Raw genomic sequence first — 18349 nt, 5'->3', positions numbered from 1 at the left:
ATGCCATTAAGAACAATAATATTTTAAGCAATCACGTTTTATCTAAAATTTTTAACTTTTAAGATCGATTCATGTTTTCTTAAAGTACATTTATGAGTACAGTATAATAATATACTTCAGAATAATGTAGTATTATTTTTTACATTATGTGTTTAGAAATATCATAAGTTAAAATCACGCATAAAAGTAGATATAAAAGCAAATTTTAATAAAAAACAATATACATTATATGACGAAATTAGAACTGCAAGACATTTAAGTTAGACTGTAAAAAGATGTCAATTGCATAAAAGGATTTAATTTTCAACCAATAATCCTGTATGCTTTTAAATCTTATTAATGTAAACAATGACGCTTGTTGGGGTAATTTATTGAAAAACTGCACAATATGCTAAGATATTTGCAACTCTGTAAAATATTATGAGTTGTCGATTATCTCTTCAAGAGCTAGGAAGATGCATGTTCTTGTGTTACTATATTCACTTTGAAAAAAATGCTTTGCCAGACCATCTCAGGTTTCAGCATAATTATAATACAAGAAATGGCCTCGTTTTAAGATATCCATCCCATCGCTTAGCTCTTTTAAAAAAAAGTCCTATATATGCGGGGTTGAAGCTGTACAATGGTTTACCTGCGGCATATAAGGAAATGAACCAAAAAGAGTTCAAAGAAAAATTGAAAAATGAACTATTGAACACAGCATTTTATTCATTACAAGAATATTTTGAAAGTGATTTGTATCTTGGTTTTTAGGATAAGTACTTTATTTTCTCTGTAATTGTAAATTGATACTAATTGACCTTATTAATTTTAAGGTTTGACGATGCACCTGTTTTCTATGTGTATGTACATATTGTAAACGTCTTGTGCAAATAAAGTATGTCTATGTCTATGTGACTGCTGATGATATCATCTCGTACTGTAAAACTATTAAAATTTGTATTTTCATGGACAAGATAACTAACTACTAAAATGTACATGTTTAGTAGGATCATAATTATTAGAGTTATAAAACACAAACAAAACACAGAAAACAATATGTCGACAGCACAAAAATAAAGCTTTTGTTTATAAAGCCTTTTGTTTGTAATCTTATATAATAATATAACTGTGTGAAGACTATACAAAAATTAAATAATATTAAGTGTGCTTGGACTTTTTTAAATAACTGAGCAATAATTGACTAAGTTATAAGTAAATACATTTAAAATAATTTCTTAATTATTCAATTAATTAATAATTTCTTTAATTTCAATTTTAAATAATTTAACACAATATTTTATAATTTTAAATGAAGTAAGATGTAATAATGGATGAGAAGCAATCCATTCCTTGATGTCAAGTTAACTGTTTCAATTAACAATCATTCATTTAGTTTAGACCAATTAAATTAAATAAATTCAAGACCATATGAAATGTTTTTATATAAGTTATAATACTTTTAATAGTTATAGTTTTAAGTATAGTTATAAGTTATAGTTTTATTAGCCAGTTATAAAATGTTTAGTAAAATATACAAATTAAAAGTCTGAAATTTTAATATTTAATGTTTCAATAACCTGTATATTTAACTGTAAAAATTATTCTGCACCTTTGCATATTATTTTTAAAAAATATATCTTCATGTTACATGTTATGCAAACATACTTCATACATAATACATGTATAACAAGATTATTGAACTGAGAATATTGAGGTTTAATAGTTTATGCTAAATATTAAGGGTAACTATTACAACCAGTGTGAGCCGAAAGACTTGGACAATGTGCCTTTGTCACGTTCTGTCAGGTCCCTCAATAATTTGTTGTATTAATTCATTTAATTATTAATTGTAAGATATATGTATATACTGGAAATACTGAAATGGGTCAAACAGAATTGACAATACGGACTAATAATATGCTATATATCAATTACACACTGATAGAATGACTAAAAAGTGACAGATAATAATATAATGAAATAAAGTCTTATAATACTTAATTCTTTGAGCTTGGTGATACAACATAGAAGAAGAATTTGGAAGGTTTTGTATGCCTTTCCTTAGAAACATTCATTATGCATTTCTTAAAGAGATTCAAGGGCTATCAAGAAAGTAGATTACGTTTCGCTCTGTAGCCACTAGGAGTGGGACTATTGTGACCATTTTGATGTCAGGGCATTTCTCCATTCAGTGGCTATTCAGCCGTGCTAGTGAGATGTTACTGTTGTTCCTTGTTGTTTTACAAGAGCAGTTTTACATGTGTAACACAAATGAAAATCCTGCAAGTTGTAATGTGTGGTCGGTATTACAGTTTTTATTGGCTATGCACAATATAGCAATTGAGATTTATCGCCAACTTTGTGAAGTTTATGGGAACAATGTGATTACTGAAGATGGAGTGTAATGTGTCAGTGGTGCATTAGGTTTAATAATGGCTAAACTAAAATGTATGATGAGGAATGAAATGGAGGTCCAAACATTGTGACCGATGAAATTTTCTCTAATGTCGATGAGAAGATTAAAGAAGACCGCCGATTCACAATAACAAAACTCTGTTATATTTTCTCAAATTTCAAGGAGTTTGTTATACGATATTGTTACGCAGAAGTTAGGTTACCATAAATTTCGTGCAAGATGGTTAACGAAATATTAATGGAGTAATGGAAACCGTCCATTATTTTGTAAAATATTAGATAAAATATTGTTTATTAGGCAACTAAGGTTAGCAGATTGGGGTTCTATTTTGAACAATACAAATATTGATGCTGATCAGGCTGTTTCTGAATTTTATGAAATTTACTACATGTTATTATGCCTCTTGAAATGGGGAATGTAATAATTGCCCGATTTAATTCCAAAGAGTCTCTTGCAGGCTCCAAGGGCCATTGTCGCTTTAGATATTATGTTCTCAGTAAGTAAGTTCCAAGTCAGTCTCCCATCCAGGACTAAACCCAGATTTTTGACTTCCTGTGATTGTTTTATTCTGATTCCTTCCAGGATAGGTTGTGTAAGCTGGAACTTTCTTTTCCTGGTAAAGGTTATTATATTTGTTTTTGATGGGTTGATCCGAAGCCCTTCCCCATGACATCAGTTGCTTATGAAATTTAGATCTTCCTGAATTAGGCGTTCCAGCATGCCTTTGTTTTTTACTTTGACTATAAGCACAAGGTCGTCTGCATAATGTAGTAGCCTTGTTCTCCTCTTCTCTGCTTTATTTAGAATATCATCAACCACCATCGCCCACAGGAGAGGAGACAAAACTCCTCCCTGAGGCAGCCTTTACAGGCCTTGATTGTAACCGATTCGTTTCCGTTCTTTACTTTCACTTGTCTGCTTTTTAGGAGGGCTACTGTTTACTTTACTGCATCCGAGGGAACTCCAAATTATTCCATAGCTGCCTCCATGGATTGATATGCTAACTCAGTTGAATGCTTCTTCAATGTCCATGAAGTGACTAGGGCTTCCTTTTCATTAAAGGTGTTCTCCACCACTTCCACTAAGCTGTGGAGAGCAGTGGTACTTGATTTACCTTCTACATAAGCGTGTTGAGATATACTGAGTGGGTGTGCTAGTAAGGTTTCATCTCTAAATATGTCTATTGATTATTTTTTACATAGTTTTCACCATGAAGGAGGTTAGGCTTAAGGGTCTGTACGAAAATGGGTTGAGTCAGATCCCTATCTTTTTTCCGCACGAACACCACCAGTGCCATCCTCCAGTTTTTGAAATATGTCCTAAAGCATAGCTGCTTCTGAACAGAATAATTAGAGTATTTAATAAGATGTCCAACCCTTCTTGAAGAAGGGCTGGAAAAACTCCATCCACCCCAGGAGATTAAAATGGCTTAAAGGATCTTATTGCCCATTTAATTCTTTCATGTGTGAATACTATTTTAGACTGCTGTCTGGACTTGGCTACTTCCCGACTAGATCTCTCCTCGACTAGAGAATAAGTATTCTCTTTCGAGTCAAGTGACCCCCAGAAAGAGTGTTTCCAAGAGCAGCTCTAAGATCTCCTTCCTATCCTCTGTAAGGTCACCATTGACCTTTACAAGGACCCCATTGGGTTAGAGTGATCAGATTGGACAGTTTTTTTTAAGCTGGCAGCTTCTGGTAGGCTGTTTATATCTTTAAAAACATTTCTCCAGGTTCTTCTTTTATTTTTCTAATTTCTAAGAATAGCATATGCAGGGGGTCCTTGCATCCGGAGAAAGCTTGTATGTCAAAATAAAAAATAAAAACCATGCTAACTGATTTTTTTGACCGACATGGTATGGTTCACAAGGATTTCGTGCCTACTAGAAAGACTGTTCATTCTGTATTTAAAGTGCATGTACTGACACGCCTGCAAAATCACGTAATATGAGTGCGACCAGCCATTGTGAAAAGTTAGAAACTTCACCTTGACAATGCGCCTCACCATACTTTTTCTTGTTTCCACAAATGAAAAGGGAGCTCAAAGGACATAATTTTGACTCCATCGAGGCAGTTCAAGAGGCAATCATAAAGGTTCTCAATAGTATTCCGGAAACCTACTTCAAGCGGACTTTTGACGAATGGCAGACGTGCCGAACTAAGTGTATCGATGCAGGAGGGAAGTATTTTGAAGGTTATTAAGTAATTGTAACAATATAATTGATTTTTGGAACCAGTTCCCATACTTATTATACGGACCCTGTAATAACAATTCATAGAATTCTGACAATCCTGTAAAGTAAGAAGTGTGGCATTATGCTATTGTTATTGAAAGAACTTATTAAATCATAAAAGTGAAAATGTTAGCTGATGGACTCACCGATCACGCCAGAGTTGTCCAACTCAATGTCACTCTCCTCACTCTCAGGCTCCGGAGTCGGTGGCTTGGGTTCCGGAGCAGGGGTAGGCTTCTTGGATGGTGAACTCTGGCTTTGGCTCTGGCTCTGGCTCGACACTTCAGGCACCTTTCCTCCATAGGATTCCAAAAAATCCTTGAAGAACTTCAAATCCGGTGTATGCAGTAATTCTGGATTAGTTTTTACAAGGTGGATAAACACTTTCAGTTGAGCAATAGCTTCTTTAGGCAATGCCGCCATGGTAAATCTAGAAAAGGCAAATGATTCAGAACTTTAAAATCAACAGAACACACACAAAATATGACTAACAAAAATTGACTTACTCTCATTACATATATTTCTCAAAAGTGATTGGCCAATTCTACTACAACCAATTAAATAACGATTTTTGCCAATAACACCCTTCTACTACCAATCTTGGTGGTGTGTTGTTAAGAATATAATATTTTTCAAATTAATAGCTCTCTCTACCAGTTTTACCAAAATATCTCATATATTACATAGTTTTGTTAAGAATCCACTAGGTACTAAATCAACACTGTTACACCAGGCTTTGGACGGTATTTAGTACTATAATTTTATAACCTACCAACAGATTTAATGATGAAATAAATATGTTAAGAAATTTTGTCATAATTTAAACAAAACATTGCAAAAGACATTAATAATACTGTTATGATTTTAGCCAGTAATTCGTTACTGTTATGTCACAGGGTATTCAGAACAATCGATCAAACAAATACTTTTGCCTACCTCATTACAAGACCAGAAATTATTATTTTAGTTATAAACTGAAAGAAACAATACACCATCTTTCCTTACATGTAATTATAACTATCCTGCAACATTTTACCAAAACCTCTGGATCAAAATATAATCATTCATACTAAAGTTTTGTTATAATGTACACATATTTACTATGTTTTGTGTACAGATACACAATTCATTCTGACCTGATGGATGGTTTATTCACTCACATTAACAATCAGTTAAAACAAATGTTATTCCACAGTTGTTTTTAGATTACTTTCATTACTAACAATTTATATAATATTAGTAATTATAACTTGTAAAATATATTATATTTAAATAATTAAGTTCCTGAGACAGAGAAGGGGCTAAGCCACACCGCCTTCAATTTTGATTTTTTCCATGGTTCTGGTTAGTGCTGCAACCTGTTACTTATATAACAAAACTATTTGGATATCTGACATATCTCTTCTCTGTTCAAAACGCTGTTGAAAATGCCAAAATTCAAGAAGTGATTTGTCAGAAATCATACTTAAATGTAGGAGCACCAGCTATTTTATGAGAGAGAGAAAGAGAGAGATAGAGATGGGTTTTATGCCACATTGGCAGAGGTGAGGGAAGCCATTACAGCTGAATATTCTCTGTTGTGAGGTTGTAAACGTTACTGGTTTCTAACCTAAAAATGGAGAATGATGATGTGAATAAATGTGATGATGCCTAAGTTAGTTAGGCCTAAGGAACATGTAAGAAACTGTAATAATTCAAAGAGAAATCTTGAGAAAAGACTGAAAAACAGTAATGAATTATAAGTGACAAAACTAATAAACATGTCCCAGCAAAGGAACAGTGGGATGGTTTTAACAGCACTAAGGTTGGTGTAAGTTTCACACATTAACAGATATAGATAGAAAAAGACAATTTTTTAGGGATTTTATAAATTAGGTGAATATAACTTGCAAAATGCCTTTTTGTGGGGATTTATTAAGAAAAATGCTTGCAAATGAAGTTATAAAAACAAACTGACTTTAATAGCTAAAGTAGAACGGTATCATACTGTTATTTTTATTGAATGGAGACAGTAATGACTGAGGGTGTGTTTGAAATCTTTCTTGGAAAAATTTTTTATTTCTAAGAAGTGAGTATTAATCGTAAGGACTGGAGATAAGCCTGCAGGAGCCATGAGTACTGTAGGCCTAAGTGACGAAGAATGTGCAGATGAACTAAATTAGTCATTCCAATCAAGTGGACCTATGTCACTACCACATTCAGATAAACTTGGCAAACATGATAGCAATGTTTACAAGCTTCCACAGTAATTTTGTAATAATCATATTTAAATGTTTCCTAGGTATAAAAACCACTATGTCAGGAAATAATCCCTACAAATGTTTCATTCACTGTGTATCGCCTGTAAAAGAAATGTACAGACTCTACATTAAAGATCTTGAAAACAGATCTGATGATGATGTAGGCCCACCTGTAAAATATGAAAAGTACCTATTTTCAACAACAAATTTAATATTGGGTTTATATACCCTAACTGACACTTGCTCAATTTGTGATGAGTGGAAGTTCAAAGAGACAGAACTTTTAAACAAAAGCAGATCAAGGCTGCAGGCTACTTTCAAAAGCTAAAAGAGAGTCGCAAAGTCCATCTTATGAATACTGTGTTATTACTTATGATTGTCAACAACAAGCAATGCTACTGCCAAAAATACCCACTGAAAAAGTATTTTATTTCAGGTACCTGTGGGTGTACAACCTTGAGTTTCATGTATGTAACAGTAACAAAGGGTTTATGTGCACATGGCTTCTGGTGGCTCTAAAGAAACTGGTTCTTGAAAGAAATTATTTATTGTACCCGGGCACACATTCATGCCAAATGACAGTGACTGTGGTGCCATTGAAAAAAAAAGGTAACAAGACTTTTTATTGTATCTGATTAGAAAAACGTTGTTAAGGAGTGTAGTGTAAAAGATCCATTCCAAGTAGTTGACATGGACACTTCATATTTTTTCAACCTGAAATAAAGTCTTGAATACAATACAAAAAAATACTACGGATACTGATAAAAAGTTGGCGTTAGAGATGGTCAAAGTGACTAAGGACAGCCCAAGATATATATATATACTCCTACTCAGACATTGAATCATGGATCGAGGTCCATATGTTCAAAAAATCAACCTGACCGTTGTAAAAAATATATAATGGAAGAATCTTTAACTGCCATAGTGTTGAAAGAGGTTTTGGCTAATGTAACAACACTTAACCCTGCTGGAAGAGAAATTAATTCCCTAAAACACTGTGACTTAATGGTCACTCCTGCCTTTCATACCACAAGTGCATCATGACCTGTACAATAGCCTGAAACCAGCAAACGTAAAGAGACAGGGAAAGAAACAACACTGACTCAATTACAGAAACTGATAAATTAAATTAAAAAATTCAATTCAATTATGAAATTTTGTTTGTGCGTAAACTTGAACATTGTAATGCATGAACCAACCGAAGTTTGAGGACAAATCTTCCCCAATACTAGAAATAGTATAATCTTCAATGCTGTAACTTGGAGAATTAGGAACGTTGATTAAGTTATGGTTTTTACTGTTGATGCAATCACGTTTTTTAAGTATTCCAGTTTACCCCTATCAGATGTTGAAAAGCACAAAATCCCTTTAAAATTTTTCCTCTTATGGGAGTAGAGGAGGGTTTCTCTTCTGAAGCTCTAACATCACTCGAGTTAACAGACAAATTGGCTTGCTCCGACTGGTCTCCCTCACATTCACTCGACACTCCAAACAGGTAGATAGGTTTTGATCTATGCTGACTGGGGTTGCTGTCATTTCTCGCTGAATCTCTTCCTTCAGTTGTTTTACAAAAGCTGAATAGCTAAGACCATTGTAAAGAATTCCACCAGGATTCTCGTGTGTGTAACTACAATCACTGTTACATTTGTACTGTGTTAGAGTAGTATAATGTTCTTGACAAATATTGCAACTGGAATGTGGTCCCGGATGTAAACCATTGGAGAGCATATTAAATTTGTGAACTTCCTAAATTTTAAATCTTCTGCCATCAAAGTAAAAGCTTTCTCGTAGACTGTTGAGGAAGGTTTCTTATAATACTGCAAACTACAGCTCCAGTAAGAGATTGTTGATAAGCCAGGTTCTCATTGAGTTGGTCTGAAACTTGAGACCTTCCAAGCCACTCACGAAAAGCCATTGCAACTCCGGCACTCATGCACCTATCCTATTTTTGTCTTTAAACTTACTAAACATACTTTTCATCTCTGCTTCAACGACATTAACAGTATTCAGCCTGATTGATATGTTTTCTTGTGCATGCACCATTAAAGTCTTGCTAGACATTGATTTTAAGTTGGTGTCTGTAGAAGGACTTGAAAACTCTCAGGTACTCATGGCAGACCATGAAGAAAGCACTTTTACAGTGGTGTACACCAATTTAGTTTTGCCTTTATTGTTCAAGTGTAAACCGTGTGCTGTAAAATGAAATCTCTTAAACAAGCTCAACTTAATCAAAAAAACACTTTCCAATCTAGCAGTTAATTCCACTATATTATAATTGTTAACCAGTCTCAGTTCCTGATTCACTACACTACTTATTACTTTGTCATTTCTTATTGGTATGGTAGATAAAAAGGCTGAACTTGCCTTACCAAGTTTAATTAGTTTGCTTTCTAAGTTATTATAAATATCATAAAAACTATTTTTTAAGCTGGCGTTATTGTCTCCAACAATAATTACTGGGCTGCCATCATCCACCAATGAAGCAGAGTACACAACTTGGGTCAACACAGTGTTAGATCTAATGTAGCCAAAGTCAACCGCTGTAACGTTACTTGTGTTTGTTATTCTATGAGGTACATATTTGCCTTGACTGCCTGAGCAAAAGGTAACCTTTATAGTTATAAAAATTTGAATATTGATGTTTTTTTACTCGTTTTTGATATTTCTACAGCCTCTTTTGATTTAAAGTCACTGTACTCAGAGTTCAATAGATCTTTACTTTCCTCATCATCTGATGACGACAAACAGCTATAATATTTTGATATGGTCAGGTGCGGGTGCTGCTGATTTTAGTTGATTAACCCTCTTCACACCGGCTGTATGTCACCAACTCTTGCCCATCAATGCTTTAGGTTTGTTTAGGTACTTCATCTGTGCAGTCTTCAGTTGGCACATTGTGTCTCCAAAGAGTACACCTATCTTTTGATGTGCCTAGAAGGCCTAAAAGTCACTTACTCATTAAATGGAACAATATCTTTCTATTTACATGATCCCTATTTTCAATAACATAGACCAAAATTGCTCGCTTACATATAATCTGGTAATTACCAGGTTCAGTGATACATGGTAATGTCGAGTCCAGCAAAAGCAACCCTATTAAAGGCATTCAAAATTATGTGCTTAACAGCAAAAATTATGTAAATAACACAGTCAACATAATTTGATTGCTGTGGATCCCTCATGCGTACAATTTGTATTTTTATCTCAGAGATGAAAGGTGCTACCTTTACAGCCAAAAGTTGCGCTGTTTTTATGCTCAAATTGTTAAGCGAGTCATAGTGAAAGAATTTCTGTTCATATTTACTGAAATCCAACAGACTCTGGTGTGTCCCCTCTGGAGTGTTTTCTTCTAGGTACTTACTGTCACTATTACTTACTGGAAAAATTATTATATATTTAGTTGATAGTTGATGAATGTCTAGAATGGGGCTAAAGTCATCCAAAGACCTTACAGTGTGACAAATGGATGGGTCCATAACAAAACTTTGCTGTTTCCAGCCACCATTTTGCTTGATACAATTGTGGAGTATAAACTAATATTGGTTCATCAGTTAACCAACTTTTTTTTACAATATTCAATGAATTTTCAGCTTTTGCTAGCTTATTTTTCAAAGTTTTTACATCCTCAGAGTGTATTGGAATGTTTTACTTCATTTAAATCTTCAGTTATATTCTAGTTTCAGTGTGTAATTTTCTTTTGATAGACACCATTATCAATCAATACTCATTATAGTTTGTGGCACATGTTTTTGATGCTGGCAGAAATTTAACATTTTTTTATTAGGTAGTTTAGGCGTGGTAGTGTTCTTTTGGCTTGTTAGAGCTAATTTATTATTATTTTTCTTTACAATTTGTGGTCCACTTTTAACCTCAGGTGAAGAAGTATGCTGCTGAGGTTTAACAGGAGTTTCTTTGTTTTAAACCATATTTTTATATTAATATTTCAAATGTACACGTAGCAGACAACAGGCAAAAACTAGTCAAGACTATCATCTGGTTAGCAGACAGCTAGAATGTTAGTTTATTAACAAAACCTTTATACTGAGCTTTGAACTAGTGTTGCAATTATGCAATTCATTAACAAATGATGACATTTTATGTACCAGTATTGTATGTATTTTTTTAGTACTAACTCCAAGACTGAGACTTATTACTATACTGTAATGTATCTAGGATACCAAAACCCTGGTGAGCTCTTCTTATCAGTTAAGCTTGAGTCCTGATAATTAATATATCAAAACTCTACCTGAAAATTTTCTCATTTTTTTTAACAATTCTCAAGAAACTATCACTGAATTTGAAGATAAAACTATATAACTTCAAAGTGTGTAATTAACTGCATAACTACATATAAGATTTAAAACAGAGTACTCATTTAAAACTACAAAGTTTGAAAAACTCTAGTTACAGCTTTTTTACGTTTAGGGACTTCCCTTACTGTCATACATACGTTATCTCTAACAACGACCAATTAAATCTAATATTTAAACTTTCAGTATTAACAAATCATAGGAGAAAAACTAGCACACTAATGCAGTCATGTGGAATCACAATGACTGCACTAAATTCTCCCACATGTAGTTGCACAGCGTCAAACTGGCGACACCTTAAAATTTTATGTTCACAGTACAGATACTCATTCAAACTGAGAAGAGAATATAGGCTAGGCTTCAAGATTGTTGAGAGGGGTAAGACAGTCCTGTTAAGTGAATAATAGCGGTGCCTTTTCAATATTGACAACCTGAGTAGTCCTTTTTACACCACGTGCCCAGTGCAGGGTTAATTGACAATTTGTTGTGCACATGACATGGCTGCAGTATAAAGCGCTCATCACCACAATTGAATCGTGATTATCAATTAGAAATATCAAAACTATTGAATACAACATTTGACCTAGAGATATTCATAATTAATCATTCCAGCTGTTTTTAATTCGTTTATGTAATGAGTAGGCTAATGACATTGGCAAAAACAATAGTGATGAACATGCAATTATTGTCTTAACATATGTTTAAGGGGGTTAGCCCATGGATGGATGGATTGGTCGGACATCTTGCTTTCAGTCATGGTCATGAAAATTGATGACTTAAATCATTCAATATTTCATCATCCGATTGTGCTGGTGGCCGCTTAACATGTGTTTTTAAACATTGAACAATGTTTTAAATGGTTACAAGATAGGATACCTTGCTCCTTGGTTTAGGAAATGGTTTTGTTACCTTTTTACCATCATTATTTTGGTCAGGGGTTCATAAGAATGTAATTAAGTGATATTGTTTGGTGAGATATTATGAATCACTCTCCCATCCAGAGCAAGTTGGGAGAATGAGAATTCGTTATTGTGCTTTCTAGAAAATAGACATTACTAAGCTAACAAGTGTTAGAATAAAATTGGTAAAAATTGTACAACATTGAGACAGTTTAATAGTAACCGCTAGAGAACTTTTCTGGACATAGTCATCATTGACTTTCAATTACCTCTTCTGTGCTTACATATTTCTAGATTTTCATTTTTGTGGAACTAGTACAAGTACTTGTAGTCTACCACCACACCCCTTCTCATGTTGTTTGGCAGGTTTTCTGAACCCCCTAATGTAAACTTTTAGAAATATTTTGTCAAAATCGGACAACTTTTATCAAAGGAGAGGCTACAGTATAATAAGCAACCACCAACACAATTAGATGATGATAACAATCAATATGAATATTCGATACTATTGAATACAATATTTGACCTATAGATATTCATAATTATCATTCCCAGCTTTATTTAGACAGGTGACGTTATTACCAGCTGTTGCTAGTGATGTCATTATCAGCTGATAATGTTGGTGTCTTCTTTGTATTCTTGGTGGAAGTGAGTGGGTTTTAATGGAAAAGACATTTTTTATACTTCCACAATTAATTTATTGAAAAAGCGCTTTCATAGTTTTGTAAAGACAGTTAGTTTTAAATTTTATTCTATTTTATCACATGTTTATTCTATTTTACACATATGTTTTTCTGTAAACAATATCAAACTGATGATGCCTTAACCGGCAAAAGCGCTTTTTCAATAAATTAATTGTGGAAGTATAAAAAATGTCTTTTCCATTAAAACTATTGGTGTCATTGCCAGCAGTTGTTATTTTATTTATATTTAAGAAGGCTAGTGAAAACGACAAGATCATTCCCAGCTTTATTTAGACAGGTGACGTTATTACCAGCTGTTGCTAGTGATGTCATTATCAGCTGATACTATTGGTGTCATAGCCAGCAGTGTTGTTATTTCATTTATATTTAAGAAGGCTAGTGAAAACAACAATATGGCTATTAATATGCAAGTATTGGCTCAAAATGTTTGTATTAATACTGAACAGTGTTGTAAATTATTGCAAGAAAAGGAGCTAGCTCCTTTAAATCAGTGTCCAGTTTGTAATGACGAGGTGAAAACCAGGATTAAAGGTGAGAATCAGATAGTGTTTCGCTGCTAGAAAAGCTAGAACAAACATGATGTGGCTAAAAACACACTGGAGAAGACTTTTTTGAAATTCAAAGTTTGGTATTATTAGCAAGCATTATTATTAGAAGCAAAGATTGGAAAAAGAAAATATAATCGTGAAAGACTGGTAGAAGGTACATGGGTAATAGGCATGATGGAAATAAACACTAACGTAGACATTTCTAAAGGGGAGAGAAGAGGTGGTAGATTCCATTTAGAGATTTGCCCAGAAAATAAACACGATGCCAAATCAATCATCTCAGTAATTATGAAACATGTTATTAAACCTGGAACAACAATCGTTACTGATTTATGGAAAGCTTATTCTAGACTAAAAACACAAGGTTCTGACAATTTTACTGTTAAGCATAGTACGAAGTTACTATACACAATACACAAACAATTGAATCAAATTGGAGAGCCACTAAGACATCTTTAAAAACCGGTCTCAGAAGTGAGTGCATTGCCGATCATCTTGCAGAATCTATGTATAGACATGACATTATGATTATTGGAGGTGATCCATTTGAGCATTTTTTAAATGCTATAAAACATGTGTATCCTGTTAAGTAATAGTACTATGTGGTACAAGAGTACTTTTAATACAGTTCAGTTATTTCATACTATTTTAAAACAAAATTCATTTCTTTTATATAAGAACACAGTTTCTTCATATTAACATTTTTAAAGCCTAAAACTTCATTAAATTTGACATCACCATTAAAAATTGTATTCAAAGTAAAAACGCGCTTGTAAATAAATTCCAAATTAAAATCATGTGTTTCATAATTGAATAATGGCGGCAATTGACGTAAGTGTCTTATTTCCTTCTCAACCAGTGTTGTTTATCCACAAATACAATATTTAAGGTAAGTAAATATTTATGTTTAGTTGCAATTATGGCTACAATATAATAAGAGGCCACCATCTTAATAGAATCATAGTATAACCTTAAAAACAGTAAAAAGTAACTAATGTTAAACTGTTTTGTTTGTTACATTTTATGGATACATATGACAGATAGTTTTTATATAGCATAATTCGTGTCAACATTTTTGGTATATAGTTTAGATAATCATAAATATAATTCTATTGTGGTGGTGGCCTCTTATTATAATGCAGCCGAATTTATTTTAATTGTATATTATAATTTGTAAAGTAATATACAATATTTTAAATTGTAAAATATATTAATATTATACATTTAACCCTAGAACTGGCGGTCATTTCATCCTGTAGTGTCGGGCTGTTTTGGAGCTTCGCACAAGGTTTTTATTAAAAAATTATTAAAAATATAAAGTAAAAGCAATATAAATAAAAGTATATATTTCTGTGTTCAGGATTAAACGTAGAATTATACTATATTGTAAAATTAACCATACAAATTTTTTTAATAAACACTTTTTTTAATCAAATATAAAATTTACGAAAAATATTTCTTAAATTTGGGGGGACCATACCTAGCAAATGAAGTTATAGTGAGATATATTTAAAAGTGAGATAGCCATTCTGTGTCAAATTTTATCTAGTTTCAGAAAAACATAAACATTATACACATTTATGAAAGCATCATAAAGCTATAGAACAAAAAGCAGCGATGCGCATAAATTCTGAAAATCAGGTGTACACGTAAGACTTTGGTAAAACAAGTTTTGCTAATACATTTATCTATGAATACATGTTATATTGCATATTTTCTTACTTATAATAAAATAGAATATACAGTACTAATGAAATAATTACCATAAATTGTTTTTTGAAAAGTAAAAAAAGTTGCATTTTGCCATTATTCAAAAATTGTGCAAAAAATTTTCATTCAGCAAAATATAAAATCGTTTCTAAAGCTTGTACTATATCAAAATGTATAAATTTATGGTTTATAAGTAATAGGAAATATTATGTAGTTAGAAAACTATAAATATAACTAAAAAAATTATAGAATAACCCAAACAGTTATTATATATAACCAAAGAAATTACAGGAAATATATATTTTATTGTGAAAACTATCTATTTACCAAAAATAAATAGTTACTTCAGAGCTAAAAGAGTGCTATAAATAACGTTTAGTAAGTGAAAACAATAACAAACTATGTGAAATGAATTTTAGCCAAGTCATTTTGCCATAGCCTACACAAAGCCGATAATTTCTCAAACATATTTCAGTAAATAGAAATTGATTTATTCTAAAATATATATGTTTACACTACTACGACATCAAACAACACACTACACATTAAATACGACACTAAAACACGCGTAAAACTATTAAAACTTACAAATATCCACAGCTCGGCACGAAAGTGATACAGAACGGCAGCGGCAATATGGCAGTCACAACAAACTGCGTCGTTTTCTTTTACGTTCAAAATGACAAGCTTGCTACGTCATAACCATAATACAAAAAGGAATAAAACTCATCTGTTCCCTAGCATTTTTCTTCCCGAATCCAATGGTGCATGAATTATATCGATACGTTACCGGAGTATATTGTAAAAAGTAATTATACGAGGGAATGTTTGACCGACAAAATTTTGATGGTTAACACCACAGAAGCGGCATTGACCGACAAAATTTTGTCGATTAACAGTTCTAGGGTTAATGTCCAAGATTGAAAACTAGCAAAACCATATTGTCCTTTGAAATATCTATTATATCATTTGGTCGGACATCTTCCTTTCAGTCCTTTGGATGGTCATGAAAATCAATTACTTGAATCATTCAATATTTCATCATCCGATTGTGCTGGTGGCCGCTTATTATACTGCAGCCAAAGGAGGTCATGCTATATCCCTCAAGGGGAGAGGGCCAAGGGATAAAATGTTCATTGCAAATTTCTGCACAATTACAACAAAAATTGGATCATGGAAATGGGTTAACCCCCAGAGCCTAGGGTATCAATAATTTGATAAACAGCTTTGAATTCAAGTTTTAACTAAATGTAACAAAAGCATGCAAAGGTTTTACGATGCTCAACTCAAGTTTTCAATACTAATCTTATGTATTTTATTTACTACACCTTTATAATCCTAATAGCCAAAGCCGGATTGGATATAGCTTAAAACTCATTACAATGAGTTGTAATTTTATGTTGGTTTGTATCATATAACAAAAATGTTTTAAGAGAAATTGCAGCATGTATCATACTTACATAATTTATTTATTTTAGTAACAAATTGCACAAATTACAAGTGTATATACTAAATTAACCTCAGTCACCAATTTACGGCACCAAATATGTAGATACAAATGATGATACAATGCGAATGCACTGGTTCAGTAAAAACAAGTTTTTTTTAGTATTTAGTTCATTGGATAGAGAATGAAAAAAATATGCTTAAGCACGTTGGTACATAGAGTTAATAGAACAATGGCGTATAATTCAGACACAAACACCAAACAAAGTCGATACTACGAATTCAGGGTAGTTATTACAGTTATGTTTGTTTATAGTGATAGCCTAGCGAATTTTAAAATTTTCTTGAAATCTATTTGTTGATTGAATGTAATACATAAGTATTTTAAACATAAATCTTTATGTATTATATAAGAAAGTTTTTACAAAATTTTAAATAGTTTCTTATGATGTAATATTACGGGTGTATACAAATAATAAATTTACCGACTACGTCTTCAACTTTAAGACACCTTTTTATTAAATGTTATAGATGCTTTTAAAAAACTAATATTTGTTTTTAACGGAGACTTATTGTAACTGTGTTTTGCTTTTATATACTATAAGTTGCTTATAATAGAAGGAATGGTCGTGCAAAGACAGAAAATGGCAGCCCTAATGAATAATGAATTTGTTTTATATGTATGTAACATCTCAATACATTAACCATTCGATTATGTCTGGCTTTACAAAATATGCCCGCATTGTTTGTAATTAAAGAACAATAAAAACTCCTTCGATATTAAATAACATAGTATTTATCCATTCTAAACATATCAACGGTCTGATCAAGGATGCTTCCAACCATTAGTGTGTGCTACGGCAGCACGCCACACTGTGGTCGACAAAGGCTGAAAATTTACTAAAATGTAAATTATTATTTTAGGTACACTATTAATACATATTACATTTCTATATGTAATTGGATGTGCTGGATATTTTATGTTATGTTACCACAGAGTATAACAGAAAAACGTTAATGTCACCATTATTATCAGAGTTGGACTAATCTGACAAGACACAATCAAATAGTGTTTAGATTACGGGTAAGCATATCCCTTACACAAAAATGTTGTAGTTGAAAAGATGTGTTTGCATCATTTGGTATATCTGAATAAAACATCCCAAGCTTCAAAATAACCTTTGTAAGCTATATGTAATATGTACTCCATTGATTTTTATGCGGACGTATAGGAGTGACAGACTAAGTTGAATTGCCTTTTTATATTTAAGGTTGATTTCTAAACTTCTAATAAAATATAATTAGATTTAAAATAATTTTAAATGTTTTATGTACATCCTTCCGATCATAGATTTAGATTTGTTTTAAATTATACGTAACTAAGAAAAAATCGTTTTTGTTAGTTACGCATGCGCTGACAAATATACTTTTAGTAAAATGTAATAGACATAACACAAAGAGTTTACCTGAAATTAGATTTAATTAAACACAATTGAGCTAGGCCCTAATATCAAACAAACAATTATTGTTATAGTTCCTCTAAGTAATAAAAAGCCTGGCCAACAACACAGTCCTTCAAAACCTTTCTACGTATGTTTTGATCTTGTATGTCAGTAATGCTTTCAGTAATGTTTTAATAATTTGTACTCAGGAGTATGTGATCTTTTATCTGAAACAATTCCAGATTGTTTCGAGGCAGTATGATTTTTATTCCTTATATTGTGAGGATGTGGTTTATTATATAATTTTAGATAATTTTCTTGTCGTTTAAAATACTTTCTAATATATACTTCCGTAGATCTATTTCCGTTGATATATATATATATATATATATATATATATATATATATATATATATATA

The 18349-nt window shown here is 32.3% G+C and overlaps 1 protein-coding gene across 1 annotated transcript in view; it reads right to left on the bottom strand.

Moving 5' to 3' along the window:
- Positions 1 to 16660, bottom strand: part of LOC124357528 (putative protein FAM10A4) — an 84470-nt gene extending 67810 nt beyond the window's left edge. Inside the window, exons 1-2 of the mRNA XM_046809410.1 lie at positions 16503 to 16660; positions 4778 to 5061 (exon numbers count right to left, since the gene is read on the bottom strand). Of these exons, the coding sequence (XP_046665366.1) occupies positions 4778 to 5054 (277 nt within the window). The 5' untranslated portion in view covers positions 5055 to 5061; positions 16503 to 16660. The remainder of the gene's footprint in view (positions 1 to 4777; positions 5062 to 16502) is intronic.
- Between the last annotated feature and the right edge of the window lie 1689 nt (positions 16661 to 18349).

This window comes from Homalodisca vitripennis, chromosome 3, assembly GCF_021130785.1.
Source record: "Homalodisca vitripennis isolate AUS2020 chromosome 3, UT_GWSS_2.1, whole genome shotgun sequence".
In the NCBI taxonomy this organism is placed as follows: domain Eukaryota; kingdom Metazoa; phylum Arthropoda; class Insecta; order Hemiptera; family Cicadellidae; genus Homalodisca; species Homalodisca vitripennis.
This window is presented reverse-complemented; position numbering and strand designations above follow the sequence as displayed.